The 15,849-nt window shown below is 29.0% G+C and overlaps 2 protein-coding genes and 1 long non-coding RNA gene across 3 annotated transcripts; all 3 read left to right on the plus strand.

Moving 5' to 3' along the window:
- The first annotated feature begins 6,238 nt into the window (after positions 1-6,238).
- Positions 6,239-8,463, plus strand: LOC136074730 (uncharacterized). The gene is made up of 3 exons (XR_010635376.1): positions 6,239-6,520; positions 7,191-7,321; positions 7,880-8,463. It is a non-coding gene; the product is annotated as an uncharacterized LOC136074730 (long non-coding RNA).
- Positions 8,464-10,742: 2,279 nt separating this feature from the next.
- On the plus strand, positions 10,743-11,411 carry LOC136073957 (uncharacterized). Its single transcript, XM_065786256.1, has one exon. It carries the CDS (start codon positions 10,743-10,745, stop codon positions 11,409-11,411), a length of 669 nt encoding a protein of 222 aa, XP_065642328.1.
- Positions 11,412-13,785: 2,374 nt separating this feature from the next.
- On the plus strand, positions 13,786-15,821 carry LOC136073959 (uncharacterized). Its single transcript, XM_065786257.1, has 2 exons — positions 13,786-14,304; positions 15,642-15,821. Exons 1-2 carry the CDS (start codon positions 13,786-13,788, stop codon positions 15,819-15,821), a joined length of 699 nt encoding a protein of 232 aa, XP_065642329.1.
- The last annotated feature ends 28 nt before the right edge of the window (positions 15,822-15,849 follow it).

Consider the following 15,849-nt stretch of genomic DNA (forward strand, 5'->3'; position numbering starts at 1 on the left):
GAATAACTTTGTTAGTCCTTAAAGAACTTTTGATTTTTATTTTAAAAAAATAATAATGTTTTGAAAAAATTTGGTTTAGGCATTATCAATAAACAATTATAAATGCTTTTTTTTTCACTTAGAAAATAAAGTACTAACAGATTTAAATAAAATTGGATTTAATCTTAATAGAACTTCAATTCGTAGTTATGCTTTTTTATTTAGTTCAATGATCAACTGAACCAATATAACAAATAAAAAAATACGTTAGTTGCGTACAGGGTCGGTGCGAATAGGTTTCACGTGGGGTAGTGAGGTGACTGACTTGTCTAAAAGCATCAAATTTGCCGACTAAATAAACGAAAAAGTCTTTGATAGAGGGGGGTCACATCCCATCATTCGTGCCGGCCTTAGTTGCGTACACTGTGGTCCCGTGACTCTCAAACTAAATTTTAGTTTAATTCGATTATTTTTAATTTAATCTAAAAATATTGAATTGTTTTTAAAGTCGAAATTAACTACAAAGCCTAAAACTTTTTGACTCACTTTATCTAAACAACGTTAAAAAATACACAATAAAATTATGCTTTTCTAAAAGCCGGAATTTCAAAAAACCTGGCCAAAAGTCAAAAAATGATTATAATTAATGGAAAATTTCTGCAAAGCATTTTTTTGAATCCCCAACTTTGAATTTGACATAAGTGTACCAAAATTCAATAATGGTAGATCCAAAATGGCGGTGTTTTAAAAACATTAATCATTAGAAATGCCTTTGGGCATCTCGTGCTTAATCTTTGGGTAATTCGTGTTTAACCAATTAGTTCTAATTCGACATTTAAGTTCAATAGACTAATGTATTATTTACATTACATATATAAACATTATATATAATACCGATATATAATGTATTATGACTGTTTTATTATGCCGCAATGTTAAAAAAAAAAAATTGAAAAATTCATTATTTATTCTACTTATTTATTTGTTCAAGGAAAACAAGGAAAACTTTTATTTGCATTATTTATCATAATTGTTTCATTTATATTACTTTAAAATAAATCACCACTGTCATCTGAATCATTTATTGTTGAAATATTGTTGATAAACTCAATCACAGACGAATGAGTTTCAGAGTTTTCGTTAATCTCCGGAGGTAATAACATTTGTAAAGCTTGAGAAGACAAAGATCTGCTAACTTTTGTATGAGATTTTAAAAGTGAAGATATTGCAGGATCTGACGAAACCAGAAGTCTGCAAAAAACGTCATGCATTGTATTTTTTCTGGAATTTTTCCTGGAGAAATCTTCGCGATATTTTTTTAAGTCTTTGTTTCTCGATTCCTGTGCACCCTCAGATAGTTGTCCTATGGGTAGTATTGCTGTTTTTGTTATTAAGGCTCCATGAATAAGTACTTTGTGTACTGTTGTAGGCATGTTGTACCAAGGATACTTTTCAACAAAAAGTAGTGCAGTTTTGGTAGAATAGTTATCGAGTTTGTCTGCGTCTATAGGAAAGCCACTAGATAATACCTGTAAAATTACATGAAACCGATTTATTAGTTCTAAATCCACTCCTAGAATATCAGCAGACACTTGTGAGTTTTTAAAAAATCTTCGAGCTGTATTTCCGTCATTTGTATTACCGCATCCTGGTTTCGGTCGATCAACTATTAACCCTAGCTGCAGCTTAAAAGCATTCTAAATTAACAATTTTTGTTGTAATATTATACTTTTTTCAATGTCAGAACGTGCTTGCCATTTTTTTATTCCAAGTTTATACCCAAGATGCAAAAAACATTCAAAAAAGCGAATCCATGCGTGCAACGTTGATAAACCGTATTCCAATTTTGATTCGTCAACTTTTATTTCTTTAACAAAATTGATATTATTGAATTGACTCGAAATAGCAGAACACAAATAACACCGCATTGTTGATTTCGTCAATGTTATTGAATTGCAAACTTTTCCGTCAATCATTGTCATAACCAATTGTATTTTAATTTCTATTTCATGTTGAACAATGATGAGAGAAACCAGTGATTTAATTTTATCTTCAATATAGTCTTTTTCAGTAATGCTTGTATGGACATTTTCGTGAAGAAATTGAAGTCTGATCGAGTAGATGAGGGTGTCCTAATTTTCCATAGAATAATATCTTGACCTAAAACTGAATTTGTACACAAAAGTTATAATGGTACAAGTGAAGTCAGAAAAACATTTGCATCTGAGTTTCTTCCATCGGCAAATCTCTGTTTATATTCGCTATGACCGGAACTGCCATAAAATATTTACATTCAAGGAGTCAATTACATTTTGTTGAGTTTTTATAATTCTTAAACAAGTGTGATTTAATAAAGATTGCAGTTTTACTTCGGCGCTTATTTCAGTTACCGTTATATCTTCAGGGTAACGCATTTTCTTGGCTTCTTTAAGTTTTTCGTAAGATGGTAAAAAAGAAGAGCTATTCGCAATTGCAGCACTTCTTATAATGCAATATTGATGTTTAGAAAGCTTTGCTTCCATTAGTATAGAAAGAGCTGTTTCAGCACATAGTTCAGATGTTTGTGAAATTTAGGACAATTTAAGGCTCTCTATATAGTTTGCGACTCGGTGTTGAATTGTGGAAGGTAAATCTTTAACTGTAACTCCGGCATTGCATTCTCCTGAAACCCGAAGACTCATCTGAGAAGCAAATGCTAACTCGGATGAACTAAATGTCGAACGCATTTCCTCTGTTTTTCGCCGTTTCGTTCGTTCACTAGCTTCATCAAAATTCAAAGGTGGTCGACCCATTGCACTATGGCTTTTTCTCTCTTTATTTCGTGCTTGAACAATCTGAAATTATTTAAATGTTTAGTAAATATAAAAAAGTTAAAAACTTTAATAGAGATAGGCAATAAATAACTTACACAAATATTTGTTGAGGCTTTTAACCAAGTGTCATGTGTCTTCAAAAATATTTTTTTTGTTCGGTTACTACTTTTCCATTTTATTTTAAATTTTGTCAATACATTTTTTAGTTTCTTTTTATCATCTGTTGAAAATTGGAAACAAATTTTTCTTCTTAGACACTACTCTGATTGCAAAATATTAAGCTGGTCATCTAGATCTGAAGATAACTCGTTTTTTAAAATTTCAAAAATTTCAATTCGACGAATTTGCAAATGATCATTTTGTGAACCTTAGATATTAATTGAAAATATAATAATTGAAAAAATCATAAAAAAATTATAACTTTACTAAACTAATTAAAAATAAAGTAAAAAGTAATCGATAATATATTATATTATATAAATTCGATATATAAGAGAAAGGTAAAATATACTGTTAATCATATGATTGTATATAAATATAGTTATTATGTTTTTTGAGAAACTGATTTTGTAAAATTCAAAAAAACTATACAAAAATCGTCGTAGCTGAGGTAAAAAAGACGTCGTAACCGAGGGGGTTTGTCTCCCCCCCCCCCTACACTCTAACTTTGTCAAAATCTCATTCATGTGTGCTACTAATTTTTTTTGTAGTTTTATTGCGCTTAACAAAATCAGTTTCTCAAGAAACATAATAACTATATCTATATACAATTTGACTGATTTTGTAAAGAAAACAAAACACCGCCATTTTGTTTACTAAAAAACATGACTAGCACTACACAATATAAGTTAATGAAGTAATAGGCAAAAATAGGTGCCTTTTCTTTTAATCAATCTTTTGAATACACTTTTATGAACAACATCCAAATTATAACTAAGCGGAATCTCGCGGGTTAACTACTTTTTCAATGCTTGAAAAATAGGTTAAAAAAAATAAATAAACTTTATTCTGTACTTTTTTGTTCGCACTTTTCGCATAAAATTTAGAGAAATAATATAAAACTTTTTACTAAAATATTATATAAATACCTTGAATAGTATTGTCCATAGTTAGTTTTTTAGTAACGATAAATAACTTTTTTGTAAACGATACTTATTTGACCACATTTTTTTTTTTGTTTTTAAAATGCCTATTTAGTGTTTTTAATAACAGATGTTTAACTGCGTAGATTTAGGTAACTTTAAAATTTATTCAATTTTTTCCTATACAATAAAATGCAACAGGGCCTTGTTTATGTAGTTTCAAAGTAATAAAATCACAATAGCGATTTTTTTTTTTTTTGACTTTTGGCCAGCTTTTTTGAAAATTAGCCCACTGTGAGTCTCGTCAAAAAACTTTTTTTTTTATTAATAAATGTGTCCTTATGTTAATTCTTATGTCTTTACACTAATGTTTTAAAAATTTTATTTTTTAACTAGTGTAACTCAAGTTTAAACCTTAAAAATTTATGCCTTTTTAAAAATCTTTTTATTATTTACACAAAAAAATAATAATATTATATTTACTCTTTGAGTATAACAATAAAAATAAATATTTTAAAATGTAAATTGTGAATAAGATTTAGTTTCCATAAACTATTTTAACTTTTTTAATAGTTTTATTAATTCGTTTAAACAAAGTCATCTTGCCTCAATTTCCACCTTTCCCCGCCTTCCATCTGCCTTACGTTCATTCCTCCTAGCTTATAAAAGGAATGAAAGATTGGAAAAAAAAGTAGATAAAAACAGTAAAGGAATAAAATATTTCGATTTTAAAACTGTTTTCGATTCGATAAATTTGACGTTTTATAAATTTGACGAGAAACATCTTAGTAAGAAAGCTACCGATTGTTTGAATAAACTTTAAATGAATTTCAATTGCAATTCTTTCGTTTTGCAACTTAAAAAATAAAATACTCCGCCAACATGGAGGATCCATAATGATCCATCAACAGTGATGGAACCAGGAATTTTTTTTTTTTGGAGTGGAGGGAGATGTTGAAATATTTTTGTAATTTGTACCACATTTGTGTCTCCTAAAAAAAAATAAAAAAGTCCTACGTTTCTGCGATATTGTAGGACTTTCAGATTGGGGAGGGGATGCATATCCCTTATATCTAATTCCTGGATCTGTGATTGACCATCAATACTACAGATATTGCTTTTAAAGAATGACTCCGAACGATTGTAAATAAACATTGTTTTATTTTTAAATAAAAAAAGTTTTTTAAGGCAATTTAAATAAATGACAACGGTTGAAACTATTGGCTGTTTAAATAACAGTAATTGTTGTTTAAAGAAAGAAAAAAAATTGACGCTGATAACGTCAATTTTCCTTTTTTACTTTAATTACAAAATATGATGGTATAAAAACATACCTTTTTTCAGTCTGTATTGGTAATGTGGATGCTATTTTAGATGATGCAGTCATGATTACGGAATACCTTAAAATCTAGTAATACCAAAATTAATTTTGTGGTTATCGATAAGTTTCAATGGTTTATGTTCATTGAATGGAATTTTTACTGCTTTTTCAACAGAAAATAAAAAAGTTATTGATTACAAGGTTTTTCAATGTTTTTTAAGGGATATTTTTGTTGGGCGAATCGAGCAAAATAAACTACAGAGCATAATAAATTTATAAAGCACAGTAAATGTATAGAGCATGATAAATGTATGAAGCACGAGAAATGCATATAAACACAAGAGTGTAAAATGAACCAAATTCTAGCTGTGGAATCAGGTAGTGCGTTGAAAACCAGTTTCTTCACTGATTAAAAAATACAGAACATGCTACTTGCATGACATTAATGACAGTGATGCTACACTTTTTTTGAGTATTGGCGATAAAATTTTTGCTTCTAAGAAAGAAAGAAAGCATTCTGTTTTGTAGATGATAAATAAAAAAAAAACTGACTATTTTATGGAGCTATTAAGCTGTTTTTTATGTTGTATTTTATAATGTTAAATTACTCGAAAAATATCAACCAGTACAAATTATCAATTAACTTGCTAACTGCAGTAAAAACTGTAATATTCCAGATTTTCAAGAATTTACGTAATAATGGTTTTTCTCCCTGCTGTATATAAATATATATTTATATACAGCAATGAGATTTAAAGTACTACATATTTAAGGAGATTATATAATTATAAATTTTTTTGTATACACTATATAAAAAAAGTCAAAAGGTCGTTGAGAGGAGAAATTTGAATAAATGAAAAAGAGTTTTTTTGGATACAAAAAAATAAAAAGTATTTAAAGAGTTATTATAGGGTATTATAACAATTTACGAAATTTTTGAAATTTTTCTTCTTTATTCAGTTAAGATTTAAAACATATTAACTTTTGTTAAGATTTAAAATATATATATATTTTTCTGTTATTGTGGTGATAAAACCTTTACTTATTAGGCTATGCTTCAATATTTAGAAATACTGCAAAAAGAGGATAAAGATGCATTAATAAAAAAGCGCGAAAACCAAAAAACTCTACTGCATGATGTTGCCAGAGCATATCAGGTTGAAAAAAATTAAAAAAAAAAGGATATGAATGGAATTTAATGATTTGCTTTTACATTTTATTAAATGTTAAAGAGTATTTACATTTTGTGAAGGATCAAAGAGCGGCAAAAACAACTCGAACAATTAGAAGATAAAAAAGTTACTGAGTATCTTAAAGAAAAAGAGGTTTTATTATTGTTTTTATAAACATCTTTTGATTTTAAATGTTATTTTATAGTCTTTTATTTCATATGCTATTGTTATATACTACTTTTGGTTATTTTTTTTTTTTTTTTTTGTAACTTGATTAAATCAGCTTCATTTTATATACTATATTAAAATTGTTTTTTGTTGTTAAAGTGCTTAGAATTTTTAATTTAATCTAGTTTTTTGTTATTTGCTTTCGTTTTGTTTTTTGTAGCAATGCAGTTTCCTAAGTATTAATTATATTATTATTATAAATATTATGATTTTTAAATTCATTATATTTATTATTACTACAATAATTGTAATAATATCATTGTAAGTTGTTAAGTTTTGTTAATAACAGTTTGAAACTGCTAAGCGAGTATTTAAATATTTTTTGAAAATTAATGTTTATTTTATTTTTTTTCGTTATTTTGTTATTACATTTTTTAATTTTTTAACTTATGTAAACATAATTAAAATGTTATTTTTGTTATTATAATTTTTTATCGTAATTATTTTTTATAGTTTTAATTATTATACTCTGTGCAAATGACCAAGAGTTGTAACAAAACTTTTTGATCATTATACAGTATTTTTATATATTGTATTTTGGATTAATCTATTTTGTTTTAATTTTTTTTTAGTATCATTATATATTGTATTTTAGTTGAGAGAAGAAATGTTCAAAGTAGAAAAAAAAGTGTTACAGTTTGAGAAAGAAAAGGAAATAGCTCATCTAAGAAAACAGCAAGAGAATGCTAAATGTTGAGAATGCTAAATACACAATGAAAAAGTTAGGTGTACTTTAAATGAATTACAATTTAAATGTTATTTTTATTAATAATTTAATGAAAATAACAAATCAAATAATCTATTTAAAAAAAGTTGAAACACAACTTTATTAGTATCAGACCAAAGTAAACTTAAGTAAAAAGTGATTTAAATGTTAAAAAAAAGAATGATCATTAAAACAAGATTATTTGTTTTACCTTTAAAATTTTACAGTTTTTATAAAAAATTGCAGATTTATGACAATATTTTGAGTTTCGATGATAATATATTGGGTTTGTTGACTTTTTAAGTATACAGTTAAAAATGTTCATTTGAAATTTTTGTAAATGCGAAGCAACTAAATTATCCATTATGGATAATTTAGTCGCATCAAAATAGTAAATAAAAAGTGAACCTAAAGCAAAAGATTGAAACCTTGTTAATTACTTTTAGTTATCAAAAAAACTTAAACTTCAAATATTAAATATAAACTTCATAAGGCTGACTATTATCATACATAACATCAATCTTTAAAAATGATCTATGAATTTTAATCAAATTTAAATTTTTTTTCATTATAGGAAGCACTACGGGCTAAAAAAAATCAAGAAGAAATTGATCGTGAATAGAGAAAAAAAAAAAAAGAAAAAGTGCTATAAAAAAGCGAGATTTTTTTAATCTTTTGAAAAAAAATGTTTGTTATATTAAAGCAAAAAGTGCACCATTTCATAATTTTGGTTTGGAATTATGCTTTTAAGTATTAACGTAACTGAAAACCTTATCAACTTATCAGTTAAATAAATAAATAAATATATATATATATTTTTTCAAACATATTATTAATCCAAATAATATGTTTGTTCTCAGAACAGAAGCTGAAAAAAAGTTACGTCAAGCCAGAGAAGAACAAATTTCCAACAGAGATCATTTGTTGGCTGTTCAGGCCGCAAGAGATAAGGCAGAATTCGAAAGAAACAGTCAAAAATTAATTTTAAAACATTTTTCTGATATTTTATACTTTCACTTTTTGTTTGCTTTGCTAAATCAATAAATGGCAATAAATTTTTGACTGATCACTTGATTCCAAGTACAGAGTATTTTTATATTAAAATGTAATAATATATTTTTTCCTGTATATGTAAATATAAAAATAGTGATTTTATTATTTATTTTATGAAAAATCTTTATATTTCCAGTAATAAAATTATATTGTATATATTTGTATTTATAACAAAATATTATAACATTTTTGCTGCAAAATTTAATTACACTAAATCCTATTTTTTTATATTACAAAATTTAAATAAGTTTTGATCGTTTATAAATAATTGTCTCTAAGAAAAGTTATATTTTTATAAGTAATATTAGTAACCTAACCTACACATTCCGTCAACTACCACTCCCTTTACAGAAAAACAGGAGCAATGGGTAACACCAGAACTTATTGAGGCAGTCAAAGCTAAACGCATCTCTTAAGCCAAGTACATTAATGCAGGTCAAGATACGCACAAATTTCACAAAATATCGCATAGCACTGCCTGCAAAAAAGTTAAAAAAATAGTCAAAGCTGGTAGGCAAAAGTACGAAGAGGAGGCAAAAGTACGACCTCGTCAAGGATTCCGAAAGCAACCCTAAACGCTTACATCATGGCTATCTTTATACTAACAGGCCGTGTAAACGTACAAAATATCCGATAAACTGGGGGCCATTGAATAATACAGCTGATTTATGTATCATATTAAATAAACGTTTGTAATAAATTCTTTTCAATGAGAAAACACAGATTTAACATTATTCAAGTAAAAAACAAGTTTAATAATTCTAACTTAGCAATAAATAAGTTAAATCTGTGAAGTAAATGTTTTATTAACGAATCTAGATTTTTAAGATAACGAATCTAATAACTAGAAAACGAGATAACGAATCTAATAATTTTGATACAAAATAGATAAAATGCATAATTAAAAAAAGTTATTTTAAATTAAAAACAGTTGGCTTATAATACATTCATGGAGAAGACAAAAATAAAATGAGTTTAGTAGATAATATGTCCGCAAAAGTCATTAGATTAAGTACAAATACAAATATGAAAAAATATAAAAGTTCTATTTACTTTATAAGTTTTTGCTTTGGTTCTTTTGATGATCTGGGATTATACAAAATAGTATGGTTATTGAACAAAATATTACATAAAATTACTCCAGATTTCTTTTCATTCTGAAACCATAAAAATCAGAAATTGACATAAATATATTACATAAACACTTTCGACATACTTAATCAGTAAGTGGATGAAACATGGCATAACAAAATGTACATTGACAGGCATTGTAGTCGACCATATTTTTCATAATAAAATTTTGTTCCTTCGCCTGTTTCTTCTTTTGTAACATACCCAGAAATGTAAATTAGGCAGGCCCGGTTTTAAGCGTAGGCGACGTCGGCGACAGCCGACGGCGGCACTTTTCTAGAGCGGCATTTTCTTAATTTATTTTGTGTTTTCCCAAAAAAAAAAAATTTTTTAATTTTTTTTTTGTAACAAGAAATTATTTTATTTTTTTTAAAAATTTCCAAGTTCTTCTACGTACTCACTCCATTTTTATAATTTAAAGTTATGGATTTTGTAGATTATAACATTTCCTATTTGTCCACAAATTTTTTGCTTAGGCGGCGTTGTATTTTACGGGAACTTTAATACATACTAATTTTTTCAAATAAATAATATAGTAATAAAAGCGTTTATTTGTATACATGTTTTACATTTGGGATTTGGCGAAGAAGAAACAGTAAAAAAAAGTTTCTTTTTTCTTTTTCAGGGATGAATGTTAGCAAACCGCCAAATATACAAACAAACGAATTCTATTGGTTCATAAAATACGCTGACTAAGCAAATTTAAGTTCCAGAATATTCCTAAGAAACTTTCTTAAAAATTTTATTGTAGTTATCTTTGAGATATCTATTGTAAATTGTTATAAAAGTGTATTATTAAACGAACTTTAACTTTGAAAAAAAAAAAAAAATTATTATACCCTTTTATAAATTGAATAATATTTGTCTAACAATAATTTTTATAAGTAAGTAGTTAAAGTTTGTTTTTTCGTTTTCTTTTTCATGTATTTGAATAAACTTATTATTATTATTATTATTATTATTATTATTATTATTATTATTATTAAATATAAAAATAAGAAAGACAAGAAATAAAAGAAATAAAAGACAAGAAAAATAAAAAAAACAAGAGTCGCGCAGAGGCTAAGGGAATAGCCAGAATTATTTCAAATTTCAAATTTGTTTGCTCTTTGGTATTGTGGTATGACATTTTATTCCAAATTAATATTGTCAGCAAAATGCTCCAATCACAGGCTTTAGACTTGTCGCTTGCTCTAGAGCATTTAAACGCTACCAAATCTTTCCTATGCGATTATCGCTGTGATTGCATTTGCCGCAATGGTTGAAAATGCAAAAAAATTGGCAGTTGAACTAGAAATTTTTGAAGGATTTGATGTGGATGATCCCGTACGCGTACACAGAAAGAGTAGACAATTCCTATACGAAAGTCGTGATGAACCGATAGTATCACCAGAACAAAACTTCAGAGTATCTTTTTTCAATCGAATATTGGACATCGCAATTCAAGCAATAAATGAAAGATTTACGCAATTATCGGAATATAACGAGTTATTTGGGTTTCTTTACAATATCGGCAGCAAACACTTTACGGATGATGAGTTATTGAAACACTGTAAGGACTTGCAGTTAGCGCTTATGTCTGATGGCCAATCTGATATCAACGGGGTTGAACTTTGGTATGAAATTAAAGCTATTGGGAGACGACTTGATACTTCCAATAGCGATCCAAAAAGTGTATTAAAATGTATTTACACATCTAATGTTGTCGAAGTATTCCCAAACCTTTCGATAGCTCTTCGCATACTACTAACGTTACCAGTCACAGTTGCTAGTGCTGAAAGAAGCTTTTCAAAGCTGAAAATAATAAAATCCTATTTCAGATCACAAATATGTCAAGATCGTTTAGTTGGTCTAGCTACGATTTCCATCGAGAAAGAAATTGCTGATCATTTGGACAAGATTTGGTTAAAGATTTCGCAGAATTAAAAGCTAGGAAAATTCACTTTTAATTACGATTTGTTTTTTATTTTTTCATTAATGGAATTTGTTTTGTTTTTTATTTTTGTATAAATTCAGTTTTTTTATTTACTTTGTTTTTGTGTAATTTTTCGTAATAAAATAAAAATATATTAAAGTTTGATTTTCAGTGTTTTTCTATTTTCCTTCAAATTGGAAATTATTGCATTTTTAATTTTTGCGGCGGCAAATGTGCATCTCGCCTACACATAGAAAACTGTTAGAACCGGGCCTGAAATTAGGGCTTTTTTAACATTTACATCCAGCTTTTCTTCCAGATCAGGTAATTTATGAAAAACACTTGATGAATCATCATCTAATAAAAACTTGCACTTTTCACAATCATGACCTGCTTCATTTTCTGCAACTTCATCTATATTTACACCCACTTGCAAAATTAATTTGGTTTTAAATATTCTGACTTTTTCTAAAATTTGCTGAGTGTTTATAAAATAAGTCCTATCAGACCTTTGTCAAAGCTTCCCAAACATTTTTTCTAAAGGATCTGTTGTAAATTTACCAAGTACCACGTATCGAAATCCAGAATTTTTTCTTTCATTATTTTCTGTAAATATAACAGCTCTATCATCATTACAATAACGTAAGTCTACATATGGTTCTTTAACATTAACAATCTTCCAAAACCTTAATATAATTTCAATAAATCTTATGGTACCATCTGTTTTACTTATGTTAGAACATGTCTTCAGTGCAGCTAATGTTTTGCCACAAAATATACGGAGACAAGCAGATACCTTTTGTCTTTCTATGGGTTTTTGTGCTATTGATACATCATCAAGTTTTGAAAGTTTAACTAAACTTCCTTTTTCAGTTTCATGTAAATTTTTTAAATCAGCCCATAATGCTGATTTCAGTTCATCATCATCTTCGAACTTTAGAGTTTGAGTTTTCTCAGTTAGCCAGTTGTTTTGCACTAACTTCAATTACTTGAACAGCATTGAGTTCAAATACTTGCAACATACGACATAAGTATTTCGGACCACCACAAATTGAAACCAACATAAAACTTAGAACGGTCAATATGTAGACTTCATCTATAAATAAAATACATTTTTTTTTCATAAACGTTTTTCGCTTTTTTAAATATCTAACTGACTAACTCAAAATCATTAAAAGAAGAATTAATTTTTGGCGTAAGTTTTTGAAGTGAAATACTTGGAAGCTGGTAGTCTTGTCTCAATCTGTCATAAAGGGATCTTGATAACGATTAATACTCAAAACCACGAATAATCATTTCAGTATTAAACATTTTTGTTTCAATGATAACAGGACTCATTGCATCAAAATGTTCCTTAAGTACATAAACTTTGTTGCTTTTCGTTAAAGTATTAAGATATCTCCAACATTCTTCAAGTTGTGAATATGATTTAAATTTGGTTATTCTGTTTTTTGATAAACTTTGGATGGTATTTTTATACCACAATGAAATCCTTCAAAGATCAAATAATTCTTAATCTTTATCAAAACTCTGGGTATTGACGTATTTTTTTCAAAATCAGTAGACTGTATGCATAACGAATTGTTGGTGAAGTACCAAATAAAACTTTTCAAAAAATCAAGACTGCCAGTTTTAACCTTATTTTTAAGATGCTCAAAATTGAATACTTTATTTTGTTGACTGAAAAGATGGAGTTCACCAGGAATTATACTCCAAACTTCAGACAAAGTTTTATTTGTTCAAGATGGACCAGGTTTTGTAGGAAAAAGACTCTTTTTCACACAAGTAAACAGTGAAGGTGGGTCACGAGGTCTCATTTTACCAAGCTCAATTATTGTTATATAATTGGGTGGAAAATGACGCTCACATATAACAGTATTGTCACTATCAAGTATATTATCACGTGGTATTATAGAAATCCATCGAGCACGTTCTTTTTTATCAGTTGGTAACCGAAACACTTTTTCTTTATTTTCTTTATGATAGTTGCCATTGCAACTCATCACACAACTATTTCTTTGGAATTCTTAAAATTTTATACCAACTATACGCTTCTATCTTATACAATAAAGCTTAAGTACAACAATTTCCTTTAAAAAAAACTTTTTATCAATATAATTCTTCAAGTGAACTTCCTAACTTCTCGCTTTTTTAACATTGAATAAAACTGGCCCCCAGTTATCGCACATTTTGCACGTTTACACGGCCTGTTAGTATAAAGATAGCCATGGTTTACATGCATATGTAAGAAGCAAGCAGAACGTCAGTAACAACATTACATCGCTTGAAACAGTCAATAACAACATCACAACCGATACCGGCGATATAAGCGCATCGTTAAATAACTATTTTCAATCAGTCTTTGTTTTAGAGCCCGAAGGTTCAATGCCAGGCTTTGAAAGTCGTATTGAAGCAGTTTGTGTCATCGATTCACCAAGTTTCTCTATCGATATAGTACAAAAATGTCTAAACAACCTTGATAAAAGAAAATCAACCGGCTACGATGGATTACATCCAAGGGTACTTAGTAAATGTTCTGCTACCTTTGCCAAGCCTCTTTCGCTTATCTATAAGTGCTCGTTTGCAAATGGTGTAATTCCTGACTTGTGGAAAAAATCGAATGTAACACCTTTTTTCAAGAAGGAAAGTAGGCTTTATGCATCCAACTACCGGCCAGTCATGCTCACTTCCATACCTTGCAAAATTATAGATAGTATTTTACAAAAAAGAATAATGGAACACTGCGTTGTTAATGGTCTAATTTCTCCAAACCAGCATGGCTTTGTTCATCGTAAGGGATGCATATCCTACCTTTTAGAAACTCGGGATATCATGACGGAAGCAACTCACTGCAGACACGCAGTAGACGTCATTTACACAGACCTTGCAAAGGCGTTTGACAAAGTACCACATAAACGCCTTCTTCATAAGCTGAGAGCGTAGGGTATTCAAGGCGCTCTCGTTGACTGTATCGCAGCTTGGCTAAACAATCAATGTCAACGAGTGGTTATAAACGGCATTACTTCTGAATGGAAAACAGACACTTGTGGAGTGCCTCAAGGCTCGGTCTTGGACCCATTGCTATTCGTAATCTTTGTAAACGACCTGCCGGACAGAATTACTCATCATATGAAACTGCTTGCCAACGACAGTAAAATAATAGGGATAATTAAAAAGGAGTCAGACAACATCACTCTCCAAGATGACGTTGACAGAGCAGTAGAATGGTCACATATTTGTCTCTTGCATTTCAACGTTGAGAAATGCAAAGTAATGCATGTTGGGCGAGGATGAAACAAGTCAACGTACAAATACTCAATGTCTAACATCGACGGCACCCTTCGTCCTCTCGAAGAAACCGCAGTCGAAAGAGACCTTGGTGTGATGGTCTCGAATGACCTTAACGTTAGACCGCAAATAGAGTCAGCCGCATCAGTAGCAAATAGAATGCTAGGGCGACTCAAAAAATATTTCACAGTCGCAGTTTTTATTTATGGCGCACTCAGTATCTCACTTACATTCGCCCCAATCTTAAGTTTGCTGTACAAGCCTGGTCACCGCATTTAAAATCAGACATTGCCATTCTCGAGCAAGTCCAACATTGAGCAACAAAAACAATATCGACTATTAAACACCTGATCTATGATGATCGACTCCAACGGCTTGGTTTAACAACTCTTGAAGAACGCCGCAAAAGAGCAGATCATATCGAGCAATTCAAAATCACTCGTAAACTCGAGCTTGTTAGTTTTGTCGTCCCGCAAAAAATTTCAAAAAGTAAAGATAAGTATATTCTAAGAGACCATAACCATAAACTAGAACGTCAGATGGTAAAAAACTGTGAGGAGCCATATAACTTTTTTTCAAATAGAATTGTCGCCCCATGGAATGCGCTTTCGCAAGAAGCAGTGAATGCTCAATTCATCAACGCTTTCAAAAACAACAAAAGAAAGTAACTTTATAGATACAATTGCTGCTTTGTCTGTTGCGTCTGTATCTCCATGTTTGTGAGCATAGAGGGACCTGGAGTAGCACCTCTTCATAAATTATAAATAGATTATTGTATTTGTATTTGATCACTGAATAATAATAATAAATAAATTAGTAATGTTATCTTTCTACGTTATATTCTTCAGGTGATATTACTGATATTCTCTTACTTCTATTTGTAATGAAGACAAAAACTGAAGTGTGAAAACTTTGAAAATTATGATATTGTATTATTATCCAAGTTTTTATAGATACCTCCTGTTATTCCTTCTGGAAAATATTTTATAAATGTGACAAAATGGACTCAAGTCCCACAGCCTGAAAATATTTGTAGCCCGATTACCATGATTATTTCTGAACAACGTAAAGAACTGATTGATGAAGAATGGGCTAACTTAATCAATATTGCGGTTAATCCTTATCGAAAATAAATCTTATTCGAAAAAAACCGACTTTTTT

The sequence above is a fragment of the Hydra vulgaris genome, chromosome 01 (genome assembly GCF_038396675.1).
Source record: "Hydra vulgaris chromosome 01, alternate assembly HydraT2T_AEP".
In the NCBI taxonomy this organism is placed as follows: Eukaryota; Metazoa; Cnidaria; class Hydrozoa; order Anthoathecata; family Hydridae; genus Hydra; species Hydra vulgaris.

Bases quoted from the DNA above. Each gene is read 5' to 3' on its own strand.
- LOC136073957 (XM_065786256.1), top strand. From the start codon at position 10,743: ATGGTTGAAAATGCAAAAAAATTGGCAGTTGAACTAGAAATTTTTGAA.
- LOC136073959 (XM_065786257.1), top strand. From the start codon at position 13,786: ATGCCAGGCTTTGAAAGTCGTATTGAAGCAGTTTGTGTCATCGATTCA. The intron at 14,305-15,641 runs GTACCACATAAA...AAGTTTTTATAG, and splicing joins TTGCAAAGGCGTTTGACAAA to ATACCTCCTGTTATTCCTTC.